Source organism: Symphalangus syndactylus, chromosome 21 (genome assembly GCF_028878055.3).
Source record: "Symphalangus syndactylus isolate Jambi chromosome 21, NHGRI_mSymSyn1-v2.1_pri, whole genome shotgun sequence".
NCBI classification, from domain to species: Eukaryota; Metazoa; Chordata; class Mammalia; order Primates; family Hylobatidae; genus Symphalangus; species Symphalangus syndactylus.
The window spans coordinates 32,888,722-32,909,085 of NC_072443.2; the positions used below are offsets into that span (position 1 = coordinate 32,888,722).

The 20,364-nt window shown below is 38.4% G+C and overlaps 1 protein-coding gene across 2 annotated transcripts in view; it reads right to left on the bottom strand.

Annotated features, from left to right (window-relative positions):
• The window catches only part of MORC1 (MORC family CW-type zinc finger 1), a 180,141-nt gene that overhangs the window by 23,513 nt on the left and 136,264 nt on the right, over nt 1-20,364 (bottom strand). For both annotated transcript variants that reach the window (XM_055259777.2, XM_055259776.2), the window contains exons 21-23: nt 18,950-19,054; nt 6,321-6,390; nt 4,143-4,209 (exon numbers count right to left, since the gene is read on the bottom strand). In XM_055259777.2, coding sequence (XP_055115752.1) covers nt 4,143-4,209; nt 6,321-6,390; nt 18,950-19,054 — 242 coding nt within the window. The remainder of the gene's footprint in view (nt 1-4,142; nt 4,210-6,320; nt 6,391-18,949; nt 19,055-20,364) is intronic.

Genomic DNA, 20,364 nt, shown 5'->3' on the forward strand with positions numbered 1-20,364 from the left:
ACTTCTTCCCCTAAGCTAGCTTTGGAATAAAAAGTCACTTTCTTTACACCAGACCTAGCTCTTGTTAATTAGACTCTGCAAGCAGTGGGCAAGTGAACCTGCGATGTGGTTACAATACTACCAGAAAAAATCACTTAACTACGAATACAAGAGACTTTTAAACTAAAGTTTATTTTAGCCTGAGAGAAAACCATAGAAATAAAACAAAAAAAGAACAAAGTAAGTTGAGATAAATACTTAGTCATGATCTGGAAGAGGAAGAAGAATGTTCAGAGCTACTGGGGTGGAGTGAGCAGGAAGCAGATGGAAAGAGATGAGATGAGAGAGATCAGTGTTGGGATTGCAGGGCATCGTGGGCATGGGGAGGGAACTAGAGTTTCTTTTAAGCAGAGTGGGCACTACCACTGGAAGTTTTCAGGCATGGGAACGAGATGATCTGATGCAGGTTTTAAAAAGATACATGGCTGCAGCATGAAAAATAACTCACGGTAAGGATGTATAGTTTGTTGTTGAGACTAAAGCTTTCAGTACCATAGGGAAAAAAAAGTACAAGAGTCTGAGGGCAGTACAACATGGGAAATGGAGCTGGGGAGGGCAGGTAGAGGTCAGATCATAAAGGGTTTTGTTTGTCAAGTAATAAAAAGATGTTTTTTTTGTAATCCTTTCATGCTGATGCTCATAAATTAAGATCACAGCTCCAGAAAGTTTTACATGTTTATAAGATGAGGATCTTTTAAAATTGGATAACAGTTTATATCAAACGGAATGTGCTTCTACTGTCAACAGCCCTTTGGCATTAATTATACTGTCTAACTTTGCTGATTTTTTTAAGATTAAGAACATTATATAAACTAATGCTTAATTGCCTGTTAAAGAATACTTACACAATGTCTGAATGCTCATTAGTTATAAACTCCTTTATGCTGACACTTTATTAAAGAAGTCTTTTTCTTTAATCATTTAAGGGATGTTAAAGATTCATTCATGTTGGCATTGAGGTTGAAGGGTAAAAAGTACTATACTAGAGCACAGGAGATTCCTCTCTAAACCTCTGTTTCTTGTTCTGTTGAATAATAATAGGGCCTACCTCATAGAGTTGTACTGAGGATATACAAAGAATGTAGCTCAATGTTTAGTGTAAGTGCTCAGTAAATAATACCTATTTTTGTTGTTATGATCATCTTTATCATCACCATCATTAGTAATGCATTTGATAAGTTTCTTCCATTAAGATTATTTTTCCCTAGAAGAAAACCTAGGCAATACCATTCAGGACATAGGCACGGACAAGGACTTCATAACTAAAACACCAAAAGCAATGGCAACAAAAGCCAAAATAGACAAATGGGATCTAATTAAACTAAAGAGCTTCTGCACAGCAAAAGAAACTACCATCAGAGTGAACAGGCAACCTATAGAATGGGAGAAAATTTTTGCAATCTATCCATCTGACAAAGGGCTAATATCCAGAATCTACAAAGAACTCAAACAAATGTACAAGAAATAAACAACCCCATCAAAAAGTGGGCGAAGGATATGAACGTCTCAAAAGAAGAAATTTATGCAGCCAACAGACACATGAAAAGACGCTCATCATCACTGGTCACCAGAGAAATGCAAATCAAAACCACAATGAGATACCATCTCACACCAGTCAGAATGGCGATCATTAAAAAGTCAGGAAACAACATGCTGGAGAGGATGTGGAGAAATAGGAACGCTTTTACACTGTTGGTGGGAGTGTAAACTAGTTCAACTATTGTGGAAGACAGTGTGGCAATTCCTTAAGGATCTAGAACTAGAAATAACATTTGACCCAGCGATCCCATTACTGGGTATATACCCAAAGGATTATAAATCATGCTACTATAAAGACACAATGCACACATATGTTTATTGCGACACTATTCACAATAGCAAAAAAAAACACTGCATGTTCTCACTCCTAGGTGGGAATTCAACAGTGAGAACACTTGGACACACGGTGGGGAACATCACACATGGGGACCTGCTGTGGGATGGGGGGTGCAGGGGGAGGGATAGCTTAAGGAGAAATACCTAATGTAAACGACGAGTTAATGGGTGCAGCAAACCAACATGGCACATGTATACCTATGTAACAAACCCGCACGTTGTGCACATGTACCCTAGAACTTAAAGTATTAAAAAAAAAAAAAAAAAAAAAAGAAGAAGAAGAAGAAAGAAACCATCACCCAGATCAAGTTATGGGACATTTTCACTAGCCCAAAAAGTCGTTAAAGCCCCTTTCCAGTCAATCCTCACCCCATTCCCACTTTGGCAATCACCATTCTGATTTCTATCTCCATGGATTATTTTTGCTTCTTCGTGAAATTCACATAAAGGAACATACTGATTTTGTTTTTTTTAAAATGCAAAAAAAAGATTGTTTTTCGTGTATTGTTTCTAACATTCATATTGTATTTACAAGTCAACAGTGATTACAAAAAAAAAACCAATCTCATAAAGACCAAAAGGTATTACATGAAATAATATATACATGCATACACACACTCGCATACACACAAATGTGTTTTAGTTTTTGGATGATTCTTAAACTGTAAAGCAATTTTCATAAATAATTCTAAGTCAAAGTATTGGCCATGAGAAGACCTGGCAACAGCACTGGGGAAAAAATTACGTCACTTATTTAATCAACAAATATTATTGAGTGCCAAGTATGAGTCACTGTCATTCTGGATATCAGAGACACAGGGACAAGCAACTACTCTCATGGAGTGCATTGGCATCTAGTGAAAAATAGAGAAAATAAGCAAGCTACAATTAAAAAATGGTAAAAAGAAATAGGTGGTAAAGGAGATACTTTAAAACAGTAGTACACGCTTTGAAAAAAATAAAACAGGATTATAAAAGTGTGACTTGTCAGAAATGAGATGGGCTACTTTAGATGGAGTTGTCAGAGAAGACCTTTCAAAAGCTTAGAATTATGAAGAAGACAAGAAGGCCTCTGTCCTTTAGGAACCTGTATGCAATGGGAAGACAGATTCAAACAGATAACTTCACTTGACTGTGATCACTGCTCACCATTGCATGTCAGAACACACAATTTAACAAATAACTACGGAACAAATTACAATATAATCTCATCATTGCAACAGTGACTCTGTGAACACCTGAGTTTGGTGAGGAGCGTCAAGAAGACCCTAAAGAAGGGAACACTTGAACTGAGACTTAAATGAAAGGGTAACTGACACTGGCATATGAGTTGCTGAGGGCATTCAAGTAAAGGAAGTGGTACAGACAAAGGGGGGATGAGAAGATGTGATAAAACAGAACTACTAGTAATTTAGAACCTTTGGGAAGCAAAGTGGGGGCCAAAAGTAGAGGCAGGAGAGAAGAGGATTTGTGCCATGCTAAGGAGTTTGTGACTTACCTTAAAAGTAGTGGGGGCTGAAAAGGCTTTGGAGTAGAAGAGTGAAGTGATGAGGTTTGAGTGCTGGATTGACTCACTACCCTGTCAGCAAGTGCAGGAAAATAGCCCCTCTCTGTTTTTTCTTGCTCTTAATTCAATGTGCTCCTATGCAAAGAGCACAGGATTTGGATTCAGAGAAACTGGGTCTGAACGCCTGGAAAGCAGCTTAGATGGGTTTGTACAGAGGATAAGAGTTTGCTTCCTTGAAAACATTCTTTTAATTCTATTGGATATCCAAAACATTCAGCTGATGTCATTTTAAAAGTGATAAAATTCTCATGTCAAGAAAATTCTAGCACACAGTGATTATAATTACATGTATATATGGCAATAAGATAATGATAATGATAACAGAGAAAAAATCAGTTAATGATTTCATAATCATACCTTATATATGGGTGACGTTTTCAGTTCTTTGACTACATTAAAGTAATTTGAATTGGTTACTTGCTGTGGGTAGGAAGTTAAGCCAGCTCCATTTCATTATTTCCAATTCTTCACGAAAGAAATGAAAAGGTCTGGGGGAAAGGTGTATTGCTAATTCTTTCACGTCTCTGTTATAAAATTTGGTTTCATTCTTGATTGCTTTTGTTGCTATTATTTTCTTTCTTCTTGTATTTTAACATTGATAATTACTTTTCAGCAGTATAATTGCACTCACTTGGAATTTGTATAATTGTAGTACACTCACCTTTTCCAGCTAGGTAATGAAGAGCTTCTTTTCATTGCTAGAACATCATTGCACAACTCCTGTTTTTCTTCAAAAGAACATAGACAAACAATCACATTTGGATGATCACACAATAAACTGAACCAAAAGAAATGTTAGCGGTTCATTAACTATCTCTGCATAATACGGACTTGTATTGAAACATCCATTTATAAAACTGTACCAGTTGTAATGAGATTTATAATATTTTCTTAAGGTAGTTTATAATGTTTTAAAATAAAGTTTATGTACTCTATATAGTTATCCAAGAGACTGTAACTTTTTTTTTGGTAATTTTTAAATGGACATTTTTTACCAGAGCCTGGAGTATGATCAGAACTGTTGATTCCCCGCTTTCACCAGCCCCTAACAAGACAACCATCTTCCCCTAATATCCCACTCTCTCCTATTTGGGGTTCAGGTTCAAAGACATTCTGACAGATCCCAATGAAAAAATGTGTCTCCAGTAGGAAAGTGAACTTTAAAGCAGGAAGAGACCTAGAGTCATTTAGTTAGTCTTCTCACTTAGAGGACCTCAGAATTATAGGTTCACAGAGCTTGGTGATTTATTTCCAGCTCACAGCAAAGCAGAAATTCTATGATCCACTTGGATTGTTTTAAGAATGTCTTGGGGACAGTATAAGCAATGAGTCAATGTGTCCTTCTTCCATGTAGAAGTCTTTATTATAACTGTCCAGATATCTTGTTCCACTAAGTAAACCTTTACCAACAAGTTTAGGGTTATTGAAGGCTAAGTAGAAGAGGACATCAACAAGCAAAGTTCTAGATGGTGGGCAAATGGCTGAGGATCTGCCTGACCCTTTTAAGGAAAAAGAATGAATGGACAGATGTTTTCCAACCATGCTGTAGGCACCACTGGTTTTACTCACTGACTTGCAATGCAAAGTGAAAATTTTTAACCCAACAGCTAACTAATTCAAAATAATAGTCATTTGAAAACATTTCACAATTTGTTCCTGCCAAACCTAGGATGAGTATTTAAAATTAAATATTAATTTTAGATAAAATTGTATTAGCAATTTTTCTAGTACAATTTGGAAATCCAACAGAACCATACTTGAAGGCACAGTAGTAGTTTGAACTGTCTATAAAAGATTGGCTTTAAAATTAAGACACCCTTACAAAAGAAATCCTGATGGTAGAATTGCAAATTATTGTAATTAAGATGAAAAAGAAAAAGTGTGATTTCTTAGGGACCTCACTAATGGGTTCAAACATAAAGTTGTGAATGAATAGCTGATTAGGTTACCTAAGCAACAAAGTATGAAGGAAGGAAAAATGTGCCACCAAAAGAGAACATAAAACCATGGCATGGATTGATGAAGAAAAGGATTGGGAATGATGAAACCAAATGAGTTGAGACTAAGAAGACTAAGATCTTTAAAACTTATTTCAAAATAAGACAAAGACAATGAAAATAATGGATGTGCTTCTTGAGTCCAATGGTATAATATCAAAATTAAAAGATAATGGCGTAATAACATTGGAATGCAAATAAAAGAATTACAGTAATAATAATGAACACTAAGAAAATAAAATATTTTGAATCCAGTTTGTTTTCAGCTTCTCTATCCACGAAATTATTACTGGATTGAACATTATAAGATGGCAACTTCATGCCCTAAATAAGTTCATGTCTTTTACCTGAGACACATTACATCCCCTGGGCATGAAGAAACTAATAAATGTGTTTGTTGAACTACTTTTAGGGACCTCAGAAGAATCATGAAAAGCAGAAAGTTACTAAAAGATGAAAAAACGGGGACTGTCATCATCATAATTTTCAAAACGGATTTTGAAAATTATTGACCTGATATCAATCCTAAGCAAAATTAGAAAGAGAATTCAAGACAGAGAGTGGCATAAGTGTATGGAAATTTCAGGCAGTGTGGCAGTGCTGGGGACACTGTCCTCAGCCAGAAAGTGTCTCTGCCCTGTCAAAACATACAAGGTTGGCAGCTCACCCTCTCTCTACTCCTCTCACTTCTAGAACAACAAACTTAATTTTTTAAAATCCAAGTTGCTGACAAACTTCTGATCTATATATCAGGCTGTCAAGCCATATTGAAAATGTCTCAAACATTATAGCTAATATATATATATATATATATATATATATATGAGCTGATTTTTTTTTACCTTGGTTTAAAAGAGGAATTTCCTTTTTTTCTTGTTTCAATGAAACATCAGTGTTGCTCTTATCTGAAACCTGAAAAACAAGCTCTTTATTTAAAACTGTACAAAAACATAGGACATATTATAAACTTGACAAAAGACCTTGAAAAGCAGTGTCCCCAGCAGAAGAGAGATCATAATGTTAGCAGTAAAGCTATGCACTTTTTATAAAGGGAACAAATGGTACATGTACAAACGATAATCGCATAAATCTCAAGGATGATTGTATTATCATAGTCATGTTTACTCATTTGATTTCTTTAAAGAGATTTTTGTATTTCTACTAATATTTGTGCAGATATTTTAAAAATTGATATTACACATCGATGTAACAATGTCTACAACAAATGGGTCAAGTATTTGATTCACCAGCAACAACCATTGAGCCTCTATTGTTTTGAGGAAGCTTAGGGTACCTCTGGTTGCTGAACTCCTGTTCAGCATCTGTGCAATGAAAACTTTGGAGAGTTTGGGGCTGGGGCCTGTAGTCCCAAAGCATAACAGATAAGAAGATGGGGAAAGGGAGTTCACCTGGAATACTGGGGGATGGGATATCTCATCTTCTGACAGAATCCCAGGCCAGTTGCCTGAAAGGGGCTGCAGAGCCTTAGTGTGTTGATTGCTGGAGCCAGGAGGGTTACTGGCACCTGGAGAGAGAGGATGGATATGTGCTGGTGTGTGATTGGGAGGCTGAGAGGGTGGGAGTGGATGGGGGACATTTGAGAGGTGGAGTGCACCATTAATAAGCCAGGTATATCATCACTTTGGGAACCCTGTTAAGATCCATTTTGCAAGGCTCACATAAAGCTGACTTACACTTTGGGAATATACCTTAGATGTGAGAGAGAGAGAGAGAGAGAGAGAGAATGTGTCTGTTTATACCTTCGGGGAAAGACACCCAGAATGCTCCCTCTATGTATTTTGTAAAACTGTGAGAAGGTGGAGGAACAGGCAGTTATGAAAGAAAGAAAATGAAGAAAGCAAGCAGAAGGCAAAAGCTCCTGTCTGCTCCTTGTTCTGAAGACCCCTGAACACACACTGATACGCACGCAACCATGTCCCCATCTGTTACCTCATGTAAGATAGGGAGCTGTCAGGTTTTTTGAAGTTTGCTCATTGTGGATATATCTTTCATCTTTCATGCCCTCTCTAACCTGCTAAACAAATGTAGTCTAGAGAGGATGTCAACTCTCTTTTTTTTCCCCTCCCAGGAAACAAAGGAGTATTTTTACATAGCATTCTGGAAACTGTGCTCTCTCAGGAAGCAGGTTAAATGGGCACATACATAGCCTAGCAACAAAATAACTGTGTAGCTGTCTATCATTGCCATTTTCCATTTCACCTAAATCAAGAGCAAGAAAAGCCTTATGGATAAGGGGAAATAAATAAGACTACTTCTAAGCTACTTTCGTTTATTTCAAAAAATTTTTGTACTTAAACTGTAAATAAGTTCCTGCCCCAGGAAATAATCAACATGCATATTTTTAAAGATTCATTTTGAAAAAAATCTTGAAAGTGACCTTAAAGTGTATGTTTTATTTACTTCTGATTAACATAAAATTTAAAGTTTTCTTCTGATGCGCTGATATATAAGGAGAATCTACATGATATTAAATGTCTCCAACTTCAGACTAAAGATTTTTCAGACCAGTTTATAAGCAGCATAGACTATTATCAACAACAGCTAATAGGAACCACAAGATAAGCTTATGAGAGGAACTACTTAATGCCTTTTCCTATAAGCACTTTGTTATGATCCATGGTGATTATAACAAAATGTGTTCATTTTCTTTGGTAATTTTCTTTTATGATGAAATCAGACAAGATGAAAGTATCCAAGGTTAACGAAAATGACAGAAGAGAAATTTTGTTGTTGGTGTTATTAATACAGCCTCACGAAATTAATTATGTTTGTATTCTATTGTTTAGTTCTCTGCTTTGAGCTCTGAAGGGCTGTTTTTCCTAGGATCAGATATGCCCTCTTTCCCCAAAAATGTTACTTGTACAAAGCTCTGCCATCTCTATAACATGAAAAATTTCTTTTCTTTTCCTTTGCTGTATTATCTTTATTCTTTATTCTAATGTTTAAAATATTTTTGGATAAATGATTTAAAGCCTACAGTATTTTCTTTGAAATAACATTGTGTAAATCTGATTTTATAGTATGCTGCCTTCTATTACAATATAGTTGAGGGTCTGAATCTTTTCAAGATGAGACAAGAAAACACACAGCTGTTTTTTCGATTACATTACTTGTATATTTGCTCTTACTTATAAAGGTCTTTCATTGACATTAATTGGTTTCCTTATAGAAATGTTCTTCAGTCACTTAGGCTTAACTGTGTCTCATATTCTGAAGCTGGAGGAAATCTCTTTCCTGAGATTTTTACCTATATCATGAAATAGACAACACCTCACACAAAGTAAATGAGATTATAGTTAAGTCTTAACATAGAGTTTAAGATAACTTAATTAAAATTATGTTAACAATGAGCAGGGTGGGATTTGTCAGTTCTCCAAGGGATGTGATGGATCAACATAATACCGCATGCTCAATTTTGTAAAGTATCTACTTAAGAAGATAAATAAATCATAAATAAGTCAGAGGAAAAAAAGAACATGCCACAGGCAGCTGTGCAACATCTATTTAATTTCATTGCTGTTAAGGAAACTTCAAAACTGAGTGATACCACTTTATCTGATTTATTTACTTCTACTCCTTTACCCCTCCATACCTACTTCAAGCACTTATTATTATGAAGGAGCCATAAGGACTATAAGACCAGTAAATACCTTTCTGCTAACTTCAAAGACCCCTTCTGTTTGCACTCATCCACAGTTAACATTATGTTCCAGGCCCTCCCCTTCACTCAGTAATCTATTCACTAACATTAGGTTTCTAGTGTGGGCCAGATACTACTACGGTGAAAAGTTCAAAGCCCTGCTGATACGGTTTGGCTGTGTCCTCACCCAAATCTCATCTTGAATTGTAGCTCCCATAATCCCCACCTGTCATGGGAGGCACCTGGTGGGAGGTAATTGAAACATGGGGGCGGATTTTTCCTGGCTGTTCTTGTGATAGTAAGTCTCATGAGATCTGATGGTTTTATAAAGGGCAGTTCCCCTACACACGCTCTCTTGCCTGCTGCCATGTAAGACACGCCTTTGCTCCTCTGCCTTCCACCATGATTGTGAGGCCTCCCCAGCCATGTGGAACCTCTTTTTTTTCTTTATAAATTATCCAGTCTCAGGTATTTCTTCATAGCAGTATGAAAATGGACTAATATACCTGCCTTTATGGAACATATTTTCTACATTCAATAAATAAAAATATAAATATGTAATATGCTGTCAGGTAATGGAAGTTCTGTGAAGAAAAATAACACAGGCGAGAGAGAGTGATGTAAGTTCCTGCATAATCTGACCCCCTCACCTCTCTGTCGTCATCTCACATCTCCATTTGGCTCTCCAGCAGCTCTTTTACAAATATGCCAGGCACACTCCTCTCACGTCTTTGGCTTGTTGTTTTATAGACTTGTTTGTTCCCCCAGCTTTTTCCTAGTCTTTCCTAAGCATCCGCTCAGTGGGGCCATCTGTGGTCACTCTACCTAAAATTGCAACTCCTGTTCACCACATGCAGCACAGATACTTCCTATTCCCTTCCCATGCTTTTTCTCCCTAATACTTGTCATTATCTACCACGCACCATATTTACTTATTCATCCTGTCTATTGAATGATCCCCCCACTAGAATGGAAGCTCCACAAAGGCAGGGAGGATTGTCTGTTTTTACCCCTGCCGGATCCCCATTGTTTAGGACAGTAACTGATGCTCAAGATATTCACAGAATAAAAGAAAGTAAAAAAAAAATCAAGTCATGAAAATACACGTGTGCTGCTGACAGTGGTGATGGGGGTGGTGTGGGTAGTGGAGTCCAGGTAGATGAACGACAAAGGAAAAGGCTTAGGTTTATGTTTCTCTCTTTCTCTCTCTCTCTCTCTCTCACCTGTATTATTATTTTTCTTCACAGAGTTTATATGACCTGATATTATATTACACATTTACACTTTTATTTATTTAATATTCCTTAGGGTACTGGAGGCCAACAATGGTCAGGGTGGCTACAGTAGACTAAGAGAAGGAATGAGCAGTGGGGTCTGTAGCCTCAGAAGACATCAGGCCAGGACATTTAGGGCCTTGAGGGCCACAGCAAGGTCACTGAGTTTTGTTCTAAGTATGAGCAGCAACCATGGAAGTGTTCTGAGTAGGAGAATGACATAATATGACATATTCTGGATGACATACTCAGATTTTTAGACTGTGGAGGCCAAGAGAAACAGTAAGATGATTTATAGGATTACTGTTGTAGTCTAGGTAAGAGATGTCAGTGTGTTGGCCAAGGTGGTAGCTATGGAGGTGGTGGAATACGTTCTATGTTTAAAGGTTGATTCAGGAAGATTGGCTGACGGGTTGAGCACAGGATGAGAAAGAAGGAGAGAAATTCAAGATGATTCCCAGGTTTTGGCCAGAGTAGCCGTGAATGGTAGTATCATTTATTGGGTTAAGGAAGCATGAAGATGTTTCTTGGAATTCTTTCTTCTCTTGATCTTTATAGCCTTCTGTGTCTCAACTCTCTCTGGGTAGTTTATCCTTTTTCTGTCTAATCTCAACTTCTCAAGGAACCTATTAAAATTCCTGGAGTTAAGCTGTCACAGTTTATGCAAACAATGGCTTCATCGCATCATCAACCCTAACTTTTCACCTTTCTCCAGTTATTTCCAACTGATCTCATGACACACGTGAATGTCTTGCTGAAACTTCAAATCCTCAGTCCTATCCTTGACCACTTGGTCAGATTCCCCTGTCAATGCTCTTCATTCTATTCACAGTACCGTTTTTGTTCCAGATTGCCATCTCAGAACTGCTTTCATTATTTAGTTTTCCATATTTCTTACCAAGCTGTACTACCTTTCTTTTAAAATTTCTTAAGTTTTTCTTGTCTTTCTACACTATGATTTTCAGGAAGCATCCATCCCACTTGTTTTTATTGGTCTTTAGTTTCTCCTTTTTACAGTCCAAGCCATTATCCCAATCTGATTAATTTTTTTAAACAAAATATCCATGATTAAATGTTCCTTCTTAAAACCATCCCTAGGCCCTGCATGCTTACTATCTCAAGCACAAACTCTTTATCTGTCTTTCAAAGCTCTTTTCAATGTGATTCTAAGTTATCCAGACACAATTTTAGTATTTCTTAACAAATATCTCTTGTTATAATCAAAATGTTCTCTTCAGAGTTCCCTAAAATTACCATATACACTCTTGCTTCCACATCTCTGCCATGTAAATGTTCTACCTGGAATGGCTTCTCTCTTCTCTTCCTTTCTTAAAAGTTGTATCCACAACTTTTAAAGACAAGTATACATCCTACTCTTTCCAAAACATCTTTTTTGTTATTACTCCAGCACATATTCTTCCTTCCTCTGAATAACTATTAACAGTAAGTTGCATACAGTTTATTTACTCTTACTACTGTTATCAATAGTCAAGCATTTTACCTATATGACCCAGATAAGACTGGACCCTACAGCAGCCTTGGATTCTTACCTTGATCCTTCTAAGCAAAACTCAAAACGTGGCTCCATCTCCCAAAAACAAATCCAAGTCTATAAAGCTTTGATAAATTTACAGATTTTACTAAAGATTATATTGGAAAATGGAGGAAATGATTACATGTAGCAAAAAATTGTGTCAACTAAATAACTTTAACTTCTTCATCTGCTAACTGCCTCATCTCTCTCTGCACACCTGCAGCTTCTCCAGTTCTGCAGCTCCCGGTATTTTCACTTTTGGCAGTGCCTCTCTCCCCTTCTATCTTCCACATAAGTTCACTCTTTAGCTCTCTCTTTTTTTCCACAAAGAAATTTTACTTTGTCAATTTTCATTCTCCTAGCTCACCCAATAAAGGCTGAATTTGTCTTCTTTAGAATTACAGAAGGTGGCTTTAAAAAATACTTTTTATAATGCAAATAATTATTTTCATTCTATCACGAATATAGTTCTCATAACAACCTTGAGAATAGATGGCATTATTACTCTCATTTTATATACAAGAAAACAGAATATCAAAATTTGACACAACTGACAAATCTCACGGAGGTCTGAATTTGAGCCTGGGTCAGGCTGTTAAGAGTGTAGAGCCTGTATCCTTTCCATAACATAATACCACCTCATGGTATTGTAAAACTATCTTCCAATTTTTTTGTTCCTTCAGCACAACAATCAGATACTTGACTTTTTTCGTGTCCCTCAAAAATCTCTAACATAGTATTGTTCAATAAATTTGTTTTGATTAATTGGCTCGTGGTTGCTGGTAGTTCAGACTTTAGCATTTGAATATTTAGATTCCTTGTAAGTCATCCACGAAGTTTTTCCTTAGGTCAGGGACTATATCACACATTGTTTTTGTGTCCCTCTGTATGTTTGCTGGAGAACTGACGAACAGTCCTGTGGAGGATGAGTATAGATGATCTTTCCTTCAAAGCCCTTAGGGCAGCTCTGGTTTGCATCTTGTAAGAGGGCTTCCCGTGAAATGTCTAGTAGTATTAGCAATGATCACAGCATTATACAGATTCACAAAGAGGTAATGGTAGCATCATCAACCAGGAATGGTAGCATCATCAAAGCTGATGAGAAATCACCTGCTTTTGAAATTAAGGCAATTTCAGTAATCTGAAATTATGTTATTGTACTACTGTGTCCGGAATTGGTGGGTTCTTGGTCTCACTGACTTCAAGAATGAAGCTGCGGCCCCTCGCGGTGTTACAGTTCTAAAGGCGGTGTGTTTGGATTTTGTTCTTTCTGATGTTCGGATGTGTTCGGAGTTTCTTCCTTCTGGTGGGTTCATGGTCTCACTGGCTCAGGAGTGAAGCTGCAGACCTTTGCGGTGAGTGTTACAGCTCATAAAAGCAGTGTGGACCCAAAGAGTGAGCAGTAGCAAGATTCATTGCAAAGAGTGAAAGAACAAAGCTTCCACAGTGTGGAAGGGGACCCGAGTGGGTTGCTGCTGCTGGCTCGGGCAGCCTGTTTTTATTCTCTTATCTGGCCCCACCCACGTCCTGCTGATTGGTAGAGCCAAGTGGTCTGTTCTGACAGGGCGCTGATTGGTGCGTTTACCATCCCTGAGCTAGACATAAAAGTTCTCCACGTCCCCATCAGATCAGTTAGATACAGAGTATCAACACAAAGGTTCTCCAAGGCCCCACCAGAGCAGCTAGATACAGAGTGTCGACTGGTGCACTCACAAACCCTGAGCTAGACACAGGGTGCTGATTGGTGTGTTTACAATCCTTGAGCTAGACAAAGGTTCTCCAAGGCCCCACCAGAGCAGCTAGATACAGTGTCGATTGGTACATTCACAGACCCTGAGCCAGACACAGGGTGCTGATTGGTGTATTTACAATCCCTGAGCTAGACATAAAGGTTCTCCACATCTCCACCAGACTCAGGAGCCCAGCTGGCTTCACCCAGTGGATCCTGCACTGGGGCTGCAGGTGGAGCTGCCTGCCAGTCCCGTGCCGTGCACTCGCACTCCTCAGCCCTTGGGTGGTCAATGGGACTGGGCGCCATGGAGCAGGGGGTGGCGCTAGTCCAGGAGGCTCGGGCCGCACAGGAGCCCATGGAGGGGGTGGGAGGCTCAGGCATGGTAGGCTGCAGGTCCGTGAGAAGGCAGCTAAGGCCCGGTGGGAAATTGAGCAAAGCGCCAGTGGGCTGGCACTGCTGGGGGACCCAGTACACCCTCCACAGCCGCTGGCCCGGGTGCTAAGCCCCTCATTGCCCGGGACCGGCAGGGCCTGCAGGCTGCTCTGAGTGAGGGACCCGCCAAGCCCACGCTCACCCGGAACTCCAGCTGGCCCGCAAGCACTGCGCGCAGTCCCGGTTCCCGCTCGCGCCTCTCCCTCCACACTCCCTGCAAGCTGAGGGAGCCGGCTTCTGCCTTGGCCAGCCCAGAAAGGGGCTCCCACAGCGCAGCGGTGGGCTGAAGGGCTCCTCAAGTGCCGCCAAAGTGGGAGCCCAGGCAGAGGAGGTGCCGAGAGCGAGCGAGGGCTGTGAGGACTGCCAGCATACTGTCACCTCTCACTACCAGTGCAGTTTTCTATTTTAAAAAGGCATTCTGTTGGGAGTCAGAAAATTGATGTGTATCTAGGGTGAATGCAGTTGATTTAGGGACTAATTTTGCAAGTTTTTGTTTTTCTTTTTTATCTGCTTTTAGGTTACTTTGTCACCTTTTCAGTCTCATTGTTATGATTCGCTATCATGTAGTACTGACACCAAACACAGTACTTATAGTTGTTTTTCATTTGTTTTGGCCACCATAAAACATAAACCTAGACACGGTAGCAACTCATCAGCTCTTCTAGATGTTCTCCAGTTTTTATAACATACCATGAAGGCCCTGTTAATGATCTTAGGGATTCAGAGTGCACTGATGTTTTTTCTAAGCTGGAATCTGCCTCCTTTGAAAGCTTCCCCAAAGAGCTGACCAGGTACAACTGGTAAATGACTTGGCTCAGTTCTGAGACAGGAAGATGGTTCCATCTACTCATTGCTATGTATCTTTCTTGAGCCTCAGAAAGTGCTCTGTTCTAGACACCAGAGGACACATGTTTCATAATAAATACAAGGTTTCATTGCCAAACTCTTGAAATACTTTTGTCAGCGGTGTTCTGACCATCACATGCTTAAAAATGTCTATAGATTGGGAAAATGAAACAGATCCCTCTGCGGCCGGGTGTGGTGGCTCACACCTGTAATCCCAGCACTCTGGGAGGCCGAGATGGGTGGATCATGAGTTGAGATGGAGACCATTCTGGCTAACATGGAGAAACCCCGTGTCTACTAAAAATACAAAAAATTAGCCAGGCATGGTGGCGGGCACCTGTAATCCCAGCTACTACTCAGGAGGCTGAGGCAGGAGAATGGCGTGAACCCAGGAGGCAGAGCTTGCAGTGAGCCGAGATCGGGCCACTGCACTCCAGCATGGGCGACAGAGCGAGACTCTGTCTCAAAAAAAAAAAAAAATGCTGTGGAAGCAATACCAACAAAGAATATGAGCAGAAGTAACTAGAGATGGTACAAATGAAGCTCCACACCACATGAATGACTCAGAGCATGTTAAATGGGAGGCATGGTGCAGAACAAAGTGCCAGACGTTAGAAATGATCAGAAAATAAGGATTGTCCCACTGGGAAAAGAGGAAAAAATTAGAATGTGGTTTTTAAAAATTGCTTCAACAAGGCTGGGCATGGGGCTCATGCCTGTAATCCCACCACTTTGGGAGGCCAAGGTGGGTGGATCACTTGAGGCCAGGAGTTTGGGCCAGCCTTGCCAAGATGGAAAAACCCTGTCTCTATTAAAAATACAAAAATTAGCTGGATGTGGTGGCGCATGTAATTCCAGCAACTCGGGAGGCTGAGGCAAAAGAATCGCTTACAGTGAGTGGAGATTGTGCCACTGCACTCCAGCCTGGGCAACACAGGGAGACTCTGCCTCAAAAAAATTTAAAAGGTAAAATTAAAAAATAAAAAATTGCTTCAACAGACCACAGGCCTTAGAATAAAAACAATAAGAAGAGCATTCAATCAAGAATTGAGGGGCTCAGTGGGGGTAGGGAGGGAAGAAGTTAGGAAAACAAATAAAACATAACAGTGAGCCACAGCAGTGAGGTAATTTTGGAGAATGAATGATCAGATGGCTGAAATAATCAGCAATGGTGGGGTTAAATATGAATCTGGAAAGTAACAAATACTTTTTTTTCATTTCACTGGAAATTACATAACTATTAGTACAAGAACCAGAGTGAGATGTTGCCTGAAACATGGAACAGAGAAAAATAAAGTGCCTTAATATGAAAAAAAATCCTTTCAAAAGGCAGACTGATAGACATTTATTAATTTTATTAACATAGCAAAAACAAATCTGCCAATCAGAATGGAGTTATTCTCCCGAAAGCATGAAAAAAGTAGTTATAGGAGCACAGGCAGGCATAGGGCAAAGGTTCCCTGAGTCAGTGCTCTTTTAGTATTATAGTTGCATTGGTAACATTATCTCTGTCATGTCTCTTGGGGAGGTGGACACAGCAGTCTGTCTTAGCTGGACGCCTTTTAAATATTCAGGCACCTAGCTCACCAGCAACTGTCAGATTACAATTGGCCAGCCCATGCAGATGAGCATAACGGGACAGAATGCATAACTTAAGTCAATATGTACCTTCCAGTTGAACTGAAGCTGTATTTATCTTTTAAATGACTAAACTGATATTATGCTATAATACAACAGTTTCATGAATTTGGATAATGTGAAGTCATCCCTGTGAGATGAAGTTTCTTTGGTGTGCTGAATACACCATATTTCTTAGTTTCTTATACCTAAAAATAAGACCCTGGGTCCCACATCCAGTAAACTTGCCAAAATAATAAATACCACCTTCGGGGGTCAGGGGAGGGAGTCTTTTATGGAAGCTAATTATTCTTCCTTAAGTGACAACCTCTTGCACCACCATTAGCACTGAGTGCCTTCCTTCTTGAAATTTAATAGACACAGGGGCACATACACTCACACGTGCACACAGACACATGCTATAATTAGAAGATAATTAGGAAGGAGCACGGGGGATGGGATGATCTTTTTTTAATTTCTAGGTTTAAGAAAGTACAGACAGACAGCATTGAGGAGTAATTATTTCCTACTTGAATTATTGCAACTACAGCCAAACAGAAATTAATGTGCATCTCTGGATAATATGTTTTTATCCAAGTTAATTAGACACCATGAGTATGAAAACAGACATCCTGCTAGGATCACAGAGGCACAAATAAATCATACCACATAGCTACACACAAGTAATATAAGACCTTGAGAACTATTACCTAAAAAGACAATATTTTAAATATAAACATCATCTCTAATTCCTGAAAAGGCACTTGCCAAAAGCTCTGTGCAAAGCTGAGAGAGGTGACAAAGTAAGGGCTACATGAAAAACTCACACAGACTTTGAAACTTCTGAAAAGCAAGTGGTGAACAGTAATATTCACAGGTACAACTATATTACATTTTGCTTTGAAGAGGTCCAGAGAGATGGCATTATTTACAACACCAGTTGCACTTTTGTCTTTCTTTCTAGCCTCTGATTAAATTTTGACCCTTTTCCTTTGGAAAATACTTTGGTGTTTACTTTTTTCATTTAGTTGTTCTTTATTGTTAATAGGCTATTTCTGTTCCCATTCACAAATCATGTCTACACCTTTTTAACATCCCTTCAAATGGCTTCTTCAAATGATTACAATTTATGGATGAAATGATATGATGTCTGGGAGTAATGGGGGCAGGGAGGGGATATGGATGAAACAAGGCTGGCCATGAGTTGATAACCACTGGAGCTGGGAAATGGGCACACAGGAATTGGTTGCACTATGTTTAAAATTTTCCAAAATGAAAAAATTTTTAAATAAAACCTTCATTATAGTTATATCATGTACCTTGTGACAATAATTTTCTGGTGAAGGACATTATCATAAATTAAGCTAAAGTCAGAAGAAATGATATGTCTCTCATTGGCAGAAGTGCAATTTAAACCTAATCCAAAATTCTATATAGCATTTTGAGGGAACTTACCCTAAAGACATGTCCAAAGAGGCCAGGTCCTTTTCTAAATACTCTAGCTTATCATGCCAAAAATAGAACCATCTAGGCTACTGTAGTTACTCTTATGCAGTTAAAGTTTAGCTATAAGCTTCTTGGCAATCAAGGTAAAATGAAACTATAATGAGTAATAAAATTTATATTCAGATAAAAGAAAATAACAATAGATTTTTTCCCTGACATTAAATTCTAATGTGTAAATTACTTTTACTGAGTTTTTTAACAGAAAGGACACTATATAACATAATGAACACCATGGCTTCACAGATGAAGCATTTCTCATATAGTCAGTCCTTGAATCATTTCTTCCTAAACACCAAGGGCTTTTTACACTTGGTTCAGTGAAGGCAAAGCAACTCGATTCTACAGGAGCCCAGATATGTACTCTTTGATATCAACTATCAAGTTAGAAATACGAAGATATTATTTAAAGGAGAAAACGGGGAGCATGCCCATAATCCTTGAATACACTTTTCTCTGCCTAATTTAAGTCAATTCAGAAAGAAACCTTCTGGTGACAGTCCAAATTACAAATTACAGAAAGGTTCATATTCTTCAGATTTGGGAATGAGTTTTCACAATGACCTTCAAGTTATATATATAACTTTTGTATATTTTTGCATATTTACATATATATTAAGGCTTTCTTACCCAAATAACTAAAACAGAAAGGGGCCGTGGACTAGGGGTGGAGATGTGTAAGTTCCAGATGTATCCCTACTAGTTTATGTAGCCTTGAGCAAGTAACTTAAACTTTTCTGAGTCTTATTTCTTCATCTAAAAACTAGGTTATCCAACTAAATGTTTCCATTACTTTGAGACACTAACAGATCCCTCTAATCTTTGTGAATATGAAAATCTCAAGGTGTCATTTAGCGTGTAGTTTATCTCACCAGGATTATATCTGAATCACTTTTGCTGTTCTCATCTTCAATCAATACCTTACATTCCTCTACAAAGTTCAGATTCTGCTTCCTTTTCATTTCCCAAGAAGCAGCCTATAACAAGGAATTAACAAAAAAACATACAAGGATTAGTGGCAATCAATGGTACACAATAAACTACCTTCACTCTTCATTCTGCCTCTACTTATTGCAGACTTTTGTAGGATATATAGCGAAAATTCAATTTCCAATTTTTGTGTATGATAAGCACTTGATAAGACTTACTCAGAGCATATCTGCCTTCCTAATTCCATGCTGCTTAGGTTAATATTAAAATTAATTATATTTCCTGCACCTTCTCTGTTAGTGGTAATGCCTAGTGTGTTTATTGGACAGGATATTAGAAATTTACTACAAATAATTCTCGAGTAATCAAACGTTGTTTCAATTACAGTTTAAAACCTGATTAAATTCATTTTTCAAGTGCTTATAAAGAATTTCACAATCTCCTGATTTATCCAGGAGAAAATTGGGCTTTCTAGATTTTCTTAAATATACAATGTCTTCTGGAGTGAAATTAGCTTATCTTTCTTTTTCTTTTTATTTATTTTGAGATGGAGTTTCGCTCTTTCACCCAGGCTGGAGTGCAGTGGTGTGATCTCGGCTCACTGCAATCTCCACCTTCCAGTTTCAAGCAATTATCCTACCTCAGTCTCCAGAACAGCTGAGATTACAGGTGCCCACCACCACACCTGGGAAATTAGCTTATCTTTCTAAGAGCTGATATGCAATCTGTCTCCATTTCTTCATCTTCCACTTAGCAGTAAATTCATTACTTTTAATGGCAAAAACAGCAATTACTTTTGTACGAATCTATACTCTGTTTCTACCCTTTCTACTCCAACAACAAAAATATTGCTGAGATCATCCCTCTTACCTCTAAATCATTAAGTCAACAGACAATTTTTAGGCCTTTAGCCAGTTGAGTTGGCTTCTCAACAGAATTTGGCTTTCGTGACAGTCTTTCTTCAAATCACCGTTTTCCCCCATTTTGGTTTTAATGAAATAATAAATTCCTGGTTTCTTCTCTTACTGCTCTGGCAATTCCTTCACAATCTCTGTGCACACCTATACTCTCAAAGCTAGCCACAAAATGCTAAAATTCCTCAAGCTTCTGTCTAGTCCTTCTTTTCTTCTTACCCATGCAACCTCACTCATCCTTAGGTATGTAAATACCTCACAAGACTGTCTCCTATTTATTTTTGATGGGTATCTTTTATTTTTAATTTTATTATTCTTATGCTTTAAATTTTAGGGTACATGTGCACAATGTGCAGGTTTGTTAAATATGTATACATGTGCCATGTTGGTGCGTTGCACCCATTAACTCGTCACTTAGCATTAGGTATATCTCCTAATGCTAT